Source organism: Meleagris gallopavo, chromosome 9, assembly GCF_905368555.1.
Source record: "Meleagris gallopavo chromosome 9, MGAL_WU_HG_1.1, whole genome shotgun sequence".
Taxonomy (NCBI): Eukaryota; Metazoa; Chordata; class Aves; order Galliformes; family Phasianidae; genus Meleagris; species Meleagris gallopavo.
In genome coordinates, this window is record NC_139412.1 from 1,514,864 (window position 1) to 1,527,703 (window position 12,840).

Genomic DNA, 12,840 nt, shown 5'->3' on the forward strand with positions numbered 1-12,840 from the left:
CCGGCTTGCGGGCGGCCGCGCGTGCGCCGTGCGGGCGGCGGGGGCGGCGCGAGGTCGGGCCGGGAGCGGCGCGCGATGAGCGGCGCCATGTCGTGCTGCCGCCTGGCCGCCGCCGCGCTGCGCCCCCTCAGCTCCGTGCAGCGCGGCCGATCCGCCGCAGGTGAGTGGGGACGGGGCGGGCCCGGCTCCGCGAGGGCGTCCGCGCACCTCCCGGCGTCCGGGGGAACGTCGGGCACGGGCCCGGCCTGCTGTGAACGGAGCGCAACGAGAGCGCGCTCTGCAGAGCGACCGCAGCGCGTCCTCACGCGGACCGACGCCGTTCTGCTCGGAAACCGGCGGCGCGGGGCTGCGGCACGACTGAGCTGCGGGCCGATGAGCACCGCGCAGTGCCGAAGGAGGCGTGCGCTCGTCCTGCCTGCGGTTTGCTCGCAGGTGGCTTCATCTGCGCTGGCAGCCCCGCCGCTCCTTGGCTTCGGGACGGCCGCGCTGCCCTTGGACGCTTCGCTTTCCATAACGGGCATCAGCGGAGCCTCCTCCGCTGGCAGGGACTCTTCGCAGCCGTAAGCACGGCAGCCGGCTGCCCCGTGCGGGTGTTGGAGCCCTGGGGCGGGGCAGGGAGCGCTCTGTGCCTCTTCCCTGTGGCCATTCTTGTTAATTTCTTTAATTACGTTTTGATCTTGCGTGCATATTTGGTACCCGCAGCAGCCTGCAGCGGGCTTGGAGCCGCTTGGTTTGGCAGAATAATTCACTGCAGTCGCTCAGATGTGGTATACTGGGCTTTGTAAACAAGCAGCTTATTTACTCAGCTTCAGAAACGATTTGCTCTGTAAGTTTCAAAGCATGATTTCGTATTGCCAGTCTTGTTCTCGTCTAAGAAGCTGTGCTGCTGGGTCACCTCGTAGTGCTGGAATGTCCCCATGCAGATGAGCAGACAAGTGGCTCTCCGTGCTCTGCCTGGGGGCAAAGGCTTCTGGTTTTGCCCTTGTGGGTTTCTCAGCATTAGAAGATGTGTGAGCAGGAGGGCAGCTGGCAGAGCGAGAGCTCTCCTGTCAGACGTTTGGGGAAGGAGCTCTTATCTGTCATCCGGAAGATTCATTTCTGAACATGAAAAGCTTCTTTGTGAAGTAGAACTGCTGTGTAATGGTGTGGGCATCCATTGCAATTGGCAGTCAACCTGGAGAAAGATGTGCTAAAGCTTTAGAGAAGGGCCAGAAGCCTGGGGAGGTGTGACTTGATGCTAAAATCTTTGTTTGCTTTTAGTTTATATTTCACTCGCTGTCTGCTGAAAATCTTGGTAGAAAAAAAAAAAGTTTGATACTACTAATAAAGAAAACATTATATATTAAATTGTCTCTGAGAGAATTGCGTGCTCCCAGTGCCTCCTCTCCCTGCCCAGCCCACACTAGAAATTAAAAGGTCAAGCTCAAATGAACTATTAATTTTGAATGTAGAAGGTGGCATAAATAATTGAGACTAATATTCTGGGTTGCTAAATGTTAATGTCTGCTCCTCTGAGCAGTGGGGTTCCTTTTGCTTTTTCAGTGTTGGTTTTTTTGTTTTTTTTTGACAAACAAGTTAACTGAAAACATATTATCCTCCTCTCAGGCTCTGTGTAATTGGGAGTCCTTAACACTCAGCACTTCTCCCTCTGTTCTCTCATTGCTTGTCTTCCCCTGCAGTTTTGCAGTGCCATCACCTGAGGTACCCTTCGAGAGCACTGACATCTTCAGGTGTTCCTGGCAAAGCTGGCAGCAACTTACTGCTGTACTTAATTGTGGGAGGAACAGTCACTGGGGCAGGAGCTTATGTAAGATGCTTAAATAAGTGTGCTTTTATTGGGGAAGGTGGAGGGAGGGTACCATCTTTACCTTAATTATTTTTGGTAATGAGTTCTCCTTTTCTGCTGGTTTTGACATTGCTTCTGTTCCCTGGATATGCTTCTGTCTGTCTCAGTTCTTTTCCACGCCCTGCATTAAATCCCTTCATTCTTCTTCGTATCTTTGTAATGTTCTAAAATACTTGATCATGGGTAAAATGCACAACGTCTAGGGAATAAAAGATGTCAGCTCCTCAAAATAATTCACTTCTGTTCAATCAGACAATCGGTTCTGCAGCTCAAGGACCAAATATATGCAGAAAACTTCACTGCTTGCTCATGGAAAGCAATCAGCCTGCTGAGTCCCATCCTATCATAAGTAGGACAGGTAGCTGTAAGAGGAATGCACTCAGAAAACTATGGGTACATCCACAGGTGCTTTTTAAACTCAGGTATATCTGGGTTTGTTTGCTTTAATTGAAAGCAGATGCATTTTCTGAGCAAGTAGGATAGACAGAAGCTTATGGGGAGTAGAAGCAGAATGATGCCTTGATGCTGTAACACATACAAGGTGTCTTCTTGTCTTTCTCCAGGTATACAAAACATTGAGGGAAAACAAGGAGAGATTCACCAGCCGTGTCACAACAGTAACAACACGGTCCCAAGAAAAGGAATCATCTCCTTCTGGTGGGTACTTGCCTGCAGTTCTGGGTTTGGAGCTGTTTTTCGTGAGCTGCTAAGTTGAGGCATGCAAAGCAAATCGAACGGAGCCTGCCTGAAAACACAGTGGTAAAAGGAGGAGAGGCTCTGCTTTGGGCTATCACCTGTTCCCAGCCTGGCAAAGGAGCAGTGCAGTTCCCAGCACAAAATCCTCAGTGCTGTGCCACGTCCCTGTTCCATTTAAGGAGTATCACAGAGGGAGAAATGAGGACAAAGTAGCAAAGCTCTTGGTAATTTCTTGCAGACTGTATATGGACCACAGGTCACTCACTGATGGTCACGAGCGTGCAGATCTAGCTTAGAGAAAGCAAATTTGCTGAAATGTGGCACTATGAGCTGTGCGGGAAGCAGGCCTCAAGAGAAGTAGGTTCTTAGGAAATACAGTGAGATAGAAGGGAAGGGAGGAGAGTGTGGAGTGCTGTCTGCCAAAGGAGGTCTGTATGTGAAAAGGCTCTGGTGACACACTGTTCTTTGCATGTGGACAGTTTTCTGTGCTGTATTTGCAGTCAGCTGTCTGATCTGTTTCCTGCAGCTCCAGCAGCTCGCCCTGAGGTCCCATCTCACGTTCCTTTCCTGCTCATTGGTGGAGGAACTGCTGCTTTTGCTGCTGCCCGATCCATTCGGGCTCGGGACCCCGGTGCCCGGGTAAGGGATGTCCTAGAGAAGATTCACGTGGATGGCTGAGTAGATTCTTGCTTTGCCTATGCAATGCTTTGATGTTTGCCAGCATTGGTGTAGCTGATGTGTTTGATGACTGCTTGTTTAAAGGTACTGATTGTGTCTGAAGATCCTGCACTGCCCTACATGCGCCCACCTCTCTCCAAAGAGCTGTGGTTTTCAGATGATCCTCACGTAACAGAGACTCTGCGGTTCAAACAGTGGAATGGCAAAGAAAGGAGGTACGTGTCACTTGGGCAGTAAAGACAAAGAAGAGAGCCTGTGGAAAAGTTTATGATGATCAAAGTATTCTTGTGAGAGAGCCACTGGGGAGCTGTGAAGTGTTCAGAAGGCAGTTTGTGGATGCTGAGTAGCGCTGTGTTTGCGATGAAGGCCCTGTGTGTGTGTATCCATGTGTTGTTGGCTGACTGATCCAAAAAGGAGCAGAGCATTGCATGCTACAGGCAGAATCTGTGTGTTGTTTGCTGTGGGCCAGATGGCTGCTTTGTGGAGTCCAAAAGGCTGCAGACTTGTGGAGTGTGGCTTTGCAGAGATGTTACAGATTTGTCAGTCAAGCAACAAAGATCAAGCTGAAAGGTGTGATAGTTGCCAAGAAGAGTGCAGCTTAGTATGAGTTAACTCAATATTAAATTGAACTTGAGAATTCTGATTCCCTTAAATGTATGTGTCATGCTATAACGTGGTGGCAAGTATAGTAATAATAGCAGAGTGGCAAAGTGTTTGACCAAAGCAAGTGAGGATAAACCCAAGTGCAGCAGTGTAGAAACCAAGGAAAAAACTTGCTCACCTATAGAAGGCCTCCAGTATGCAGGGATCTCCAGCACAATGGCCTCACCTCCACTGCCAACCCTTAAATAATGACTGGGAAGGGGGATCCTGGCTCCATCTCTTCCATCACTCAGTACATTGTGTGCACCTGAGCTCCCCTGGGCTGGCCCTGCCTTCCCACCAGGTGCTCAATTACTGCTTCAAGCTGCGAGTCAGCATTTTTGCTACAGTATGCCACTAACAGGAGAAATCTTGTGAAATAAGTTAACAGTAGAGGTGAGCATAGAGCCTTGCTGTTCAGAACAGAGCTCCTGGAACCCTGAATCCCATTGGATCCCTCTGATATTTGTGGTCTTAACTCTTCCTGATCTAAACACTTGAATTTAACAGTGTGCAGCAGCTAGTTCTTTGCTATTTCTGAAGTTTGTTATGGTTGCACACAGTTGCTTTCATGTCATTGGCAGTTTCTGTATAGCTGGTATCTAAGAGTAACTGGAACACATCTGCTAATTGATCTTTTCCCAGTATATATTTCCAGCCACCATCATTCTACGTGCACGCTCGTGATTTGCCTTTTGTAGAAAATGGTGGAGTAGCAGTTCTCAGTGGCAAGAAGGTGAGTACTACATCACTAGCTGTCAATCTAATGTCATACAGTTCTTCCCAAGCAGAGCCCGTGTCTGAGCTGAGAATAAACAGCTGTAGATGGTGTTGTGGAGGTTGGCTGAGGAGAAGAATGTGGAAAATTTTCAGAAACGTGTATACAGTGAATCAGGGACTATCCTAATATTAAGGACAGCATGTGTGAAGCTTGAAAGCAGAAGCTATGAGGAGTAGTAGCTAAAGGTAAGATGACAGTTTGTGCGTGGGATAAGAATACGTAGAGCTTAGAGACTGTAGCAAAATGAGAACTAAGCTGCATGCAAGTTGGAAGGTGAGGTGAGTAGAATGTCATCTAAGTACTTACAGCATAAGTAAGAGCAGAGTACAGAGGCAGCAGAAAGGTGGAAAATACAGTTTCCTCAGTTCTCTGTATCTTGCTAAAATAAAGAATTTAGTCTTCTTACTGCAGAATTGTTTCTTAGATTCGTATCCTGGGATGATCAGTGTAATCTGTCGTTGCTACCAAAAGAAACTCTGAATTCCTATTTTCAGTTCCCCTTTCACTGAAAATTACAGAGCAATTCAAAGGTGTGAAAGTGTTGCTTCCAAGTATTCTTCTCTATTTGGTAGTCTGTGCAATCTGACTCAAGTAGATGTGCCTACAGTGAGTGGAAGCCTGAGCTCCCCTGCTTGGTTTTTTTTGCAGGTTGTGCATATGGATGTGAGAGGCAACACTGTGAAACTCAATGATGGTACCCAGATATCCTATGATAAATGTCTAATTGCAACTGGTAAGACTTCTGTTTTTATCTCCTCCTGTTCTTTGTATTGTGTCAGGCTTTTGATTTTAGTGGCATTAACTGACCAGCCTCTGCCACGTGGCAGAGCAGTCACACGAGGGGCAGGAATACAGACAAATGTGGCATTGGGTTTTTCACTTGCTTTATGTGAGCCAGCTTCTCTGGGATGCTCAGAGTTTTACTCTGTCAGAATCAGCAGGGAAGGAGGAAAAGGTGACTGCCCTAACAGCTGGGTAAAGGCACTCCTCTGCAGTCAGGTGTCTTAAAATCCTGCCTTTAGTAGTAGCAAGAAGAATACCCAGCTCCTACCTTGCGTATAGTCAATGAGTATAAAGATGTTATAATTATGAAATAAATAAAAGAGTCTGGCAAAGGAGATTGTAATAACAAAAAGAGAATAGAAAGCTTACCTTTGTCCTGGGCTCACTGCAAAACTCCAGAGGAGGGATCCCCAGAAGAGATCTTTTCCTGCTGGCAGTCAGCTCTTAAATGGGTCTTGGAGAGACGTGCAGCCAGGCTCCACCCCTTCCAGCAGCACAGGCGAATTGCCTGCACCTGTGCTCCCGTGGCTGACTCAGTGCTCACCTCAGGTGATCAGTCAGAGGCTCAGGCCGTGATCCAGCAGCCCCATACACCTTGGCAGAGCACTGCTTCAGCTTCTAGCCCTACATCCTTGTGTAGTTAATATGGAACTGACTTTCTGCAGTCAGTGGAGCAAGGTGTATGGCGTTAGGTTGTTTGGGGGGGGTGTTTTTGTTTGCTTGTTTTAATTCTGACTGCAGAATCATACAGTGCTTGCACAGAAAATCTTCCATGGTGAAAACCAGAGGGCAACAGAGAATAGAGCGTATCGTAACAGCTTTAAAAGTGCAGTCCAGATGGGTGATAGCTCTGCGTTGCTGACACGGCCAGCAGTCATTAGTATTTCTCTCTCCCTGTCTTCCCTCCCCTCCCTTCCACCCTGTCCTCAGGTGGTTCCCCAAGGAACCTGCCCGCCATCGAAAGGGCAGGAAAAGATGTACAACAACGGCTGACGCTGTTCCGAAAGGTAATCCACAGGCACTGGGCTGAGGCTGAAGTCATCAGAGACACTACCAGCATTTTCATCTTGTTAGCTCTTCTGCTTTGGGTCCAGGACAGCCTTTGCCTTGGCTGCCAGCTCCCCTCGGCTGGTAACCGGGGATCCATTTGCTACTTATTCTTTTCCCTGAGCAGGTGAACAGCATAAAGTCTGACATTGCTCTCCCCCTTTGCCTGAGACATTCCTGTCATACGCTGAAGTTTTAGCTGAGTGTTTGTGTTAGCTTTTGGATTAGCTTAGGTAGTTTGCTGATACTCTGGTGTCCGTGTCTTTTTCATGGCATTTCTTCACCTTCATCCATTTTCCCCTAAGGCACAGGATGAAAGAATTCAAGTTAGTTGGTGGACTCCTCGTTTTCATTGGAGAGATGCTTTTTGTTGACAAGCTCCACATTACTTGAAATTGTGGGGTTTACAACAGACAGGGAGTTTCTTCCTTAGTCTGGTTCAGGGAACGAATCAAGAATAAAGAGCCCTGTGGAAATGTTCTGCCCTGCCCTGGTCTGGTCACTGTCAGGTCTGGTGCGATCTGTTCAGCTGTGTAAGGGATGTGTAAAAGACATGAAGGGAGACGAGGTGTTCTTACAGCACTGTGTGTGCTGTAGATCATTTGCATCTGGAAATTTCATTGCAATTTCCTCTTGACACGTGGGAGGAAATGCTGAGATTGTGCAAGTTTTTCCCTGTCAGCAAACAATAGGAAGCCAGAGGCTTTGGTTTTTTCTTTCCTTTTTTTCTTTTTCTTTCTATGCAATAGAGGAAGAGGAGGAAGGAGAAACGTGTCTCTCATTCTAAGTCAAGGAAAGAGTTACTCTTATTTCAAAGGCAGAAATTGCAGAATTTTCCCACTGCCATTCCTGTTTGAAATGGGAATAAATCTTCTTTCAGATTGAGGACTTCAGAAGTCTGGAGAAGATTTCAAGACAAGTCAAGTCCATCACAATTATTGGTGGTGGTTTTCTTGGCAGTGAGCTGGCCTGTGCTCTGGGAAGAAGAGGTAAGTTTGCTCCAGCAGGCAGCTTGCTTCAGCTGGCAGCTTTACAGAAGTGACAGGCATTGAATGCAAGCAGCCTTACATTACAAACTGCTTTTTTATTCCATATCTGCTGAATTTTTGCACAGATCTGCTCTTTGCTTTCCTTTCAGCACAAACCAGAAACCTGGAGGTGATTCAGCTGTTTCCAGAGAACGGCAATATGGGCAAAGTCTTGCCTGAATATCTGAGCAACTGGACCACAGAGAAAGTCAGAAGAGGTGAAGCTGTGCTCCAGTGCTCCTCCTCCTGCTTCAGCTGAAGTCCGCCCAGCTCATGAAAGCAGTAACATTTCCTTTTTGTTTCCAGAGGGCGTTAATGTTATGCCTAATGCTGTGGTCAAGTCTGTCTCTGTCTCTGGAAATCGACTGGTGATTAAACTGAAGGATGGCCGAAAGGTGAATCTGAATGCTGGGGGTGGGAATGTTTGCAGGGCCTCTGAGAGAAACAGAATAATTGTTACAAATTGTCCCACAGGTGGAGACTGATCACATTGTGGCTGCAGTTGGGCTGGAGCCTAATGTGGAATTAGCAAAGTCTGCTGGTCTGGAGGTGGATTCTGACTTTGGAGGGTTCAGGGTGAATGCAGAGCTGCAGGCACGCTCCAATATCTGGGTGGTGAGTACATGTGAAGGGGTTTTCTTCCAGCTGCTTAGACCAATGCAGTCAAAGTGCCTTAAATTCTGGGGGCTGGCATACCTAAATTAGGTGAATAGTGCAAAAAAATGGCAAGTAATGAGACCAGGTGTTGTGCCTTGGAGCCTGTTCATGCACTACAGCACGCTTTGGTACTGTGGTAATGACTACACTTCTTTGAATATTTGTGCTCCTTAAGAGAACTTGGGGTAACTTAAAGGTAGCGTGGGTTACTGTGTTGTGTAAGAGCCCTTTTGGTGGGGAGCTGAGACTGATTCCTCTGAGAAAAATAAAAAAATAACACACACATACCTGATGCTGTCTCAATTTTCTGCAGCTCAGTGAAAAATGTTGAGAAGATAGAACTGGAATAGCCTGGGAAATGGAAGAAGGTGTGAACGAGTGGGGGCTGGCAGAACAACTCAGTTCCTTCTTTCAGCCATCTTTGTCCCAGAGCCTCTTCTCTTTTGTGTGTTAATTTGGGCTTTTGATGTCTGTGTTCAGTCATCACTGAATGAATTTCTCTTTAAGGCTGGGGATGCTGCTTGCTTCTATGATATCAAACTAGGTAGAAGACGTGTAGAGCACCACGACCACGCCGTTGTGAGTGGCAGACTAGCTGGAGAGAACATGACGGGAGCTGCAAAGCCCTACTGGCATCAGTCTATGTTCTGGTAATGCTGAGTGCTTGTAAAGCTTCTTATTTGACCATACTGTTAGGAACTCTGACAAGATACACCTTGTAAAGCTCCTGTTTTCAGACTGTAATAAATCCAGAGCAAATACCTGTACAGCTTATTTGCAGAGTCTCAGGGAACTGGAGCACATGTGAGCTTTCACTGCCCTGCTTTCTATAAGCTACTTCTTACCCCTGCAGAATCCAATTTCTGCCCTATTGTGTATAATTCAACAAAGCAAGAAGCAAGAAATAGCAGCCCCTTTCTTAAAGCAGGTTAATCTGCACATTGAACTTCACAACTTCTGTTACAATTATTGGGAACTCTCCAGCACAATCTGTTGGTTTCAGTTCTGTTGAACCTTTGCTGATTAGCTCCACTGGTGCCTTGGTAGCAACACAGCAGTGTACCCAGGCCTATTTTTGAAAGCATTTGTATGGAATGAAGAAAACAAGGTATTTTTTTTTAAATTATTTTAAAAGAGGGCAAAAATTTGTCTTCTGGCTCAGAACGTACCAGGAGTTAGCACAAATTTAAATGTGGGAAAAGAGCTTTTGCTCCTTGGGGAAGAATCCCCTCCAAGAAAATTCCTTACAACTCCTCATCGTGTGTCTCTGCACACAGAGCATTTGTTACTCGGCTGTTAAATGAGGATATGAAATACCTTTTAACTGTGTGTTTTCCTTTGAGGTGCTCTGTGAGACTGGGGGCTGTGAGCTGCAGCCTCAAACTTGGCTGGCAGGTGTTAAGTGAAAGCCTGCCAGCCTTTGCTGACTTAGATGTCCTTTTCCTGTGCTAAAAAGCTGCCAAACAGCAGGAAATCCTTAAACATTTTTCCCAGTGTTCAGGGTTCCTGCAGAGCTCTGTGGTTCTAACTCAGAAGGGCAAGACATTTGTATAATCCATGAATATACCGATGCTATAATTAAGAAATACACAGGAAAGTTAGGCTAAACAGGTTATCAAACTAAAGAAGAATGGCTGGAAAGCTTACCCTTGTCCTGGGCTGGCTGAGAAGACTCCAAGAGGAGCGATCTCCAAAAGAGATCCTTCCCCAGTGCCAGTCAGCTCTTAAATGGGGTCTAGGAGAGGTGCAGCCAGGCTTCATCCCTTCCAGTAGCAGAATTGTCTTCACCTGTGCTCCCAGGGCTGACTCATGGCCCTCCTCAGGTGGTCAATCTGAGGTTCAGGCCCTGGTTCAGCAGTTCCCATACAACGTTTGATCAGATGGCCTCATCTAGAACCCAGAGAAGCATTTGCTTCTGCCCCAGCTTTGTCTCCAAGCTACATTGGCACTCACTGAACAGCACAGAAGATTTCTGCCAGTACCTACTAATTGTGTACCTACTGATTATGTCCTGATGTTCTCAACTGGGACCTGAGCTTAGGTGTGTAACTTCCTAAAGGGTCAGGGTACACACAGCTCATGGAAGCAGCCTGGCTTCCTTCAAGGGAGAAATCTGACATGTTCTGAGTTTCTGTTCGTTAAACTGGTTTCTTCTGAAATGAACGCACTGTCTTGATTCCTCCTTACACAACAGTGTCATTAGGATTTGGAATTGCTGTGTGTTTGTGATGCTGTTCCTACAAATGAGCTTTGTTGTTGTTGTTGTTAATTCCTAGGAGCGATCTGGGTCCTGATGTGGGCTATGAAGCAATCGGCCTCGTTGATAGTACCTTGCCAACAGTAGGGGTCTTTGCTAAAGCAACAGCAAAAGACACACCAAAATCTGCAACAGAGCAGTCAGGTGGGTTCATGGCCTTCCTTGGGAGCTGTCTGCCTGAATGGAGGCTTTTGTGGCTGCCTCTGTGCGGCCACAGAGGGGATCTGGTCTCACCGTGGAGCTCTATGAGAGATCCACCTGTGTGCTCTATTCTAGACCAAGCTTTAAATGCTGGTTTTGATGTTAAAATGCGATAAAAACATAACGTTCCACTAGGACAAAATGCAGTTTATTTACCATATTCAACATTAAGAGGGGAGATTTAGATGAGGTACAAGGAAGAAACTCTTTCCTTGGGGGGTGATGAGATACTGGCACGGGTTGCCCAGAGAAGCTGTGTGTGCCCCGTCCCTGGAGGTGCTCAGGGCTGGGTTGGATGGCCGTTCTTATGGTGTGGGGTTGGAAGTAATTGATCTTTGAAGGTCTCTTTGAACCCAAACCATCCTGTGATTCTGTGGTGTATTTGGTAATGGAAGCTGGGAGCTGTCAGTTGTGCTTTGTGTTAGGATTGCTTCTTTATTGTGTTACAGAAGCTTTTGCTGGACACAACTCAAAAGAAAGCACACCTAGATCTTTTACAGAAGCCATCTTTCTGTCCTGCTTTCCCCAGCACAGAGAGCTCCTCCTTTTTTTTGCACTGGATGTTTGATATCTCCCATCTCTGCCTTAGGGACAGGTATTCGATCAGAAAGTGAAACAGAAGCAGAAGCCGCAGAAGTTCCCATTTCTCCAAGCTCTTCACCAACGCCTCAAGTTCCAAAAGAAGGAGAAGATTATGGCAAAGGTGTCATTTTCTACCTCAGGGATAAAGTGGTGGTAGGAATTGTATTATGGAACATCTTCAACAGGATGCCTATTGCTCGAAAGGTCAGTAGAGGACGAGTATGCTGAACCAGTGGGGCCGTGGCATTCAGCTTGCTTAGATCCAGGACTTTCTTGTGGAAAAATCAATCTACCAATAGATAATGAGGATACATAAAGGCAGATATTATTCTAGCATGAAATTACCAGCATGATAAATGAGAGGAGAGCAGTGGATGTTGTCTTTCTGGACTTGATTAAGAGTTATGACAGTGGACCTCTCCTCGCAAACAAACTGATGCAGCCGGGGCTGGGTGAGCAGTGAGGTGTACTTCAAAGTGGCTGAAGGGTCAAAGCCAGAGGGTGGGGATCAGTGATGTAAAGTCTGTTTGGGGGCAGTTACAGGCAGGGTACCCCAGGGCTCAATGCATCTCACAGTATCGTTTATAGGATGTGCAAGTTTTAATGCATGTTTTCTTCTTTCAGATCATCAAAGATGGGGAGGAGCACGCTGATCTCAATGAAGTAGCAAAGCTTTTCAACATCCATGAAGACTAAACTCCAGAATCACTGCAATAGGAGTGAGTAGGGCTACGTTTGTCCCTTCAGTCTGGAGAACTTGCTTTGAGCACTTGTGAATATTTCCCATCACCTAGAGTTCTAATATTTCACCAATAAAATCAGGTTCTTCTAAGTTAAGTGCCTCCTTCCTGCACTTGGGCATTGCTGGTTTTGAAAGGGCAGTATGTGAGGTGTGCTGCTGTTAGTTTTTCCTTCTTATCAACACCAGAGAAGTCTGCAGAGGTGTTTGTTTTCTCACAGCACTGTCTGGCTGGTGAGCTTTCTGTCCTGACTGGGTGGAGGGCTGTGCTCGTGGTAACAAATTCTGCCCTGATGGGATGAAATAGTCCATGGAGCAGCTAACAGTTACAACCTGCTACAATAAGGCTGCCTGAAGACCCTCCAGCTCACTTCCCCTCCTTCTGTCTGTGATTTGAGTCAGGGATCCTAAAAACTTCAGTGCTGCTGTTGATTTGTCCCGTTTGACTCATACTTGCACCACACTGTATCACGTGGGGCAAGTGTGAAACCTCACTGTGGTGTTGGGATGGGAGCACTGAAAAGAGCCATCTACCCTCTCAATTTTTGAGGTTGTCCTTTGCTGCTCTGTTGTTCCCCTATGAATGATGCCGTGAGCAGTGCTGTACCCCTCAGGTGGGGTGCAGCCCAGGCTTTTCTTCTACAGTCCTGCATTGTTAAGGCATTCCTGCCCCCCTTGGTCTCCTGTTTTACAGTCTGATCAGCAACTGGACAGAAGTGATGGAGAACCTTACTGGGTCTAATGCTGAAGGGACACCCAGACAGGGCTTTTATTACAGGGATTGGAATGGGCCTGCAGTGTGTTTAGATGCCAGCCTGACAGTGTCTTCAGAAAGCTAGGAGCTCCTCCACTATTTTCTCCAGGCCTCAGGGAGGGGCACCAGGGAACAACTGCTCTCAGCAG

At 47.0% G+C, this 12,840-nt stretch overlaps 1 protein-coding gene across 1 annotated transcript; it reads left to right on the forward strand.

Moving 5' to 3' along the window:
- The first annotated feature begins 2 nt into the window (after positions 1 to 2).
- Positions 3 to 12,030, forward strand: AIFM1 (apoptosis inducing factor mitochondria associated 1). Its single transcript, XM_085230430.1, has 16 exons — positions 3 to 160; positions 1,680 to 1,807; positions 2,410 to 2,503; positions 3,069 to 3,181; positions 3,305 to 3,435; positions 4,508 to 4,598; positions 5,292 to 5,376; positions 6,357 to 6,433; positions 7,354 to 7,462; positions 7,612 to 7,719; positions 7,808 to 7,896; positions 7,976 to 8,116; positions 8,666 to 8,808; positions 10,435 to 10,559; positions 11,206 to 11,402; positions 11,823 to 12,030. Exons 1-16 carry the CDS (start codon positions 76 to 78, stop codon positions 11,892 to 11,894), a joined length of 1,788 nt encoding a protein of 595 aa, XP_085086556.1. The 5' UTR covers positions 3 to 75; the 3' UTR covers positions 11,895 to 12,030.
- The last annotated feature ends 810 nt before the right edge of the window (positions 12,031 to 12,840 follow it).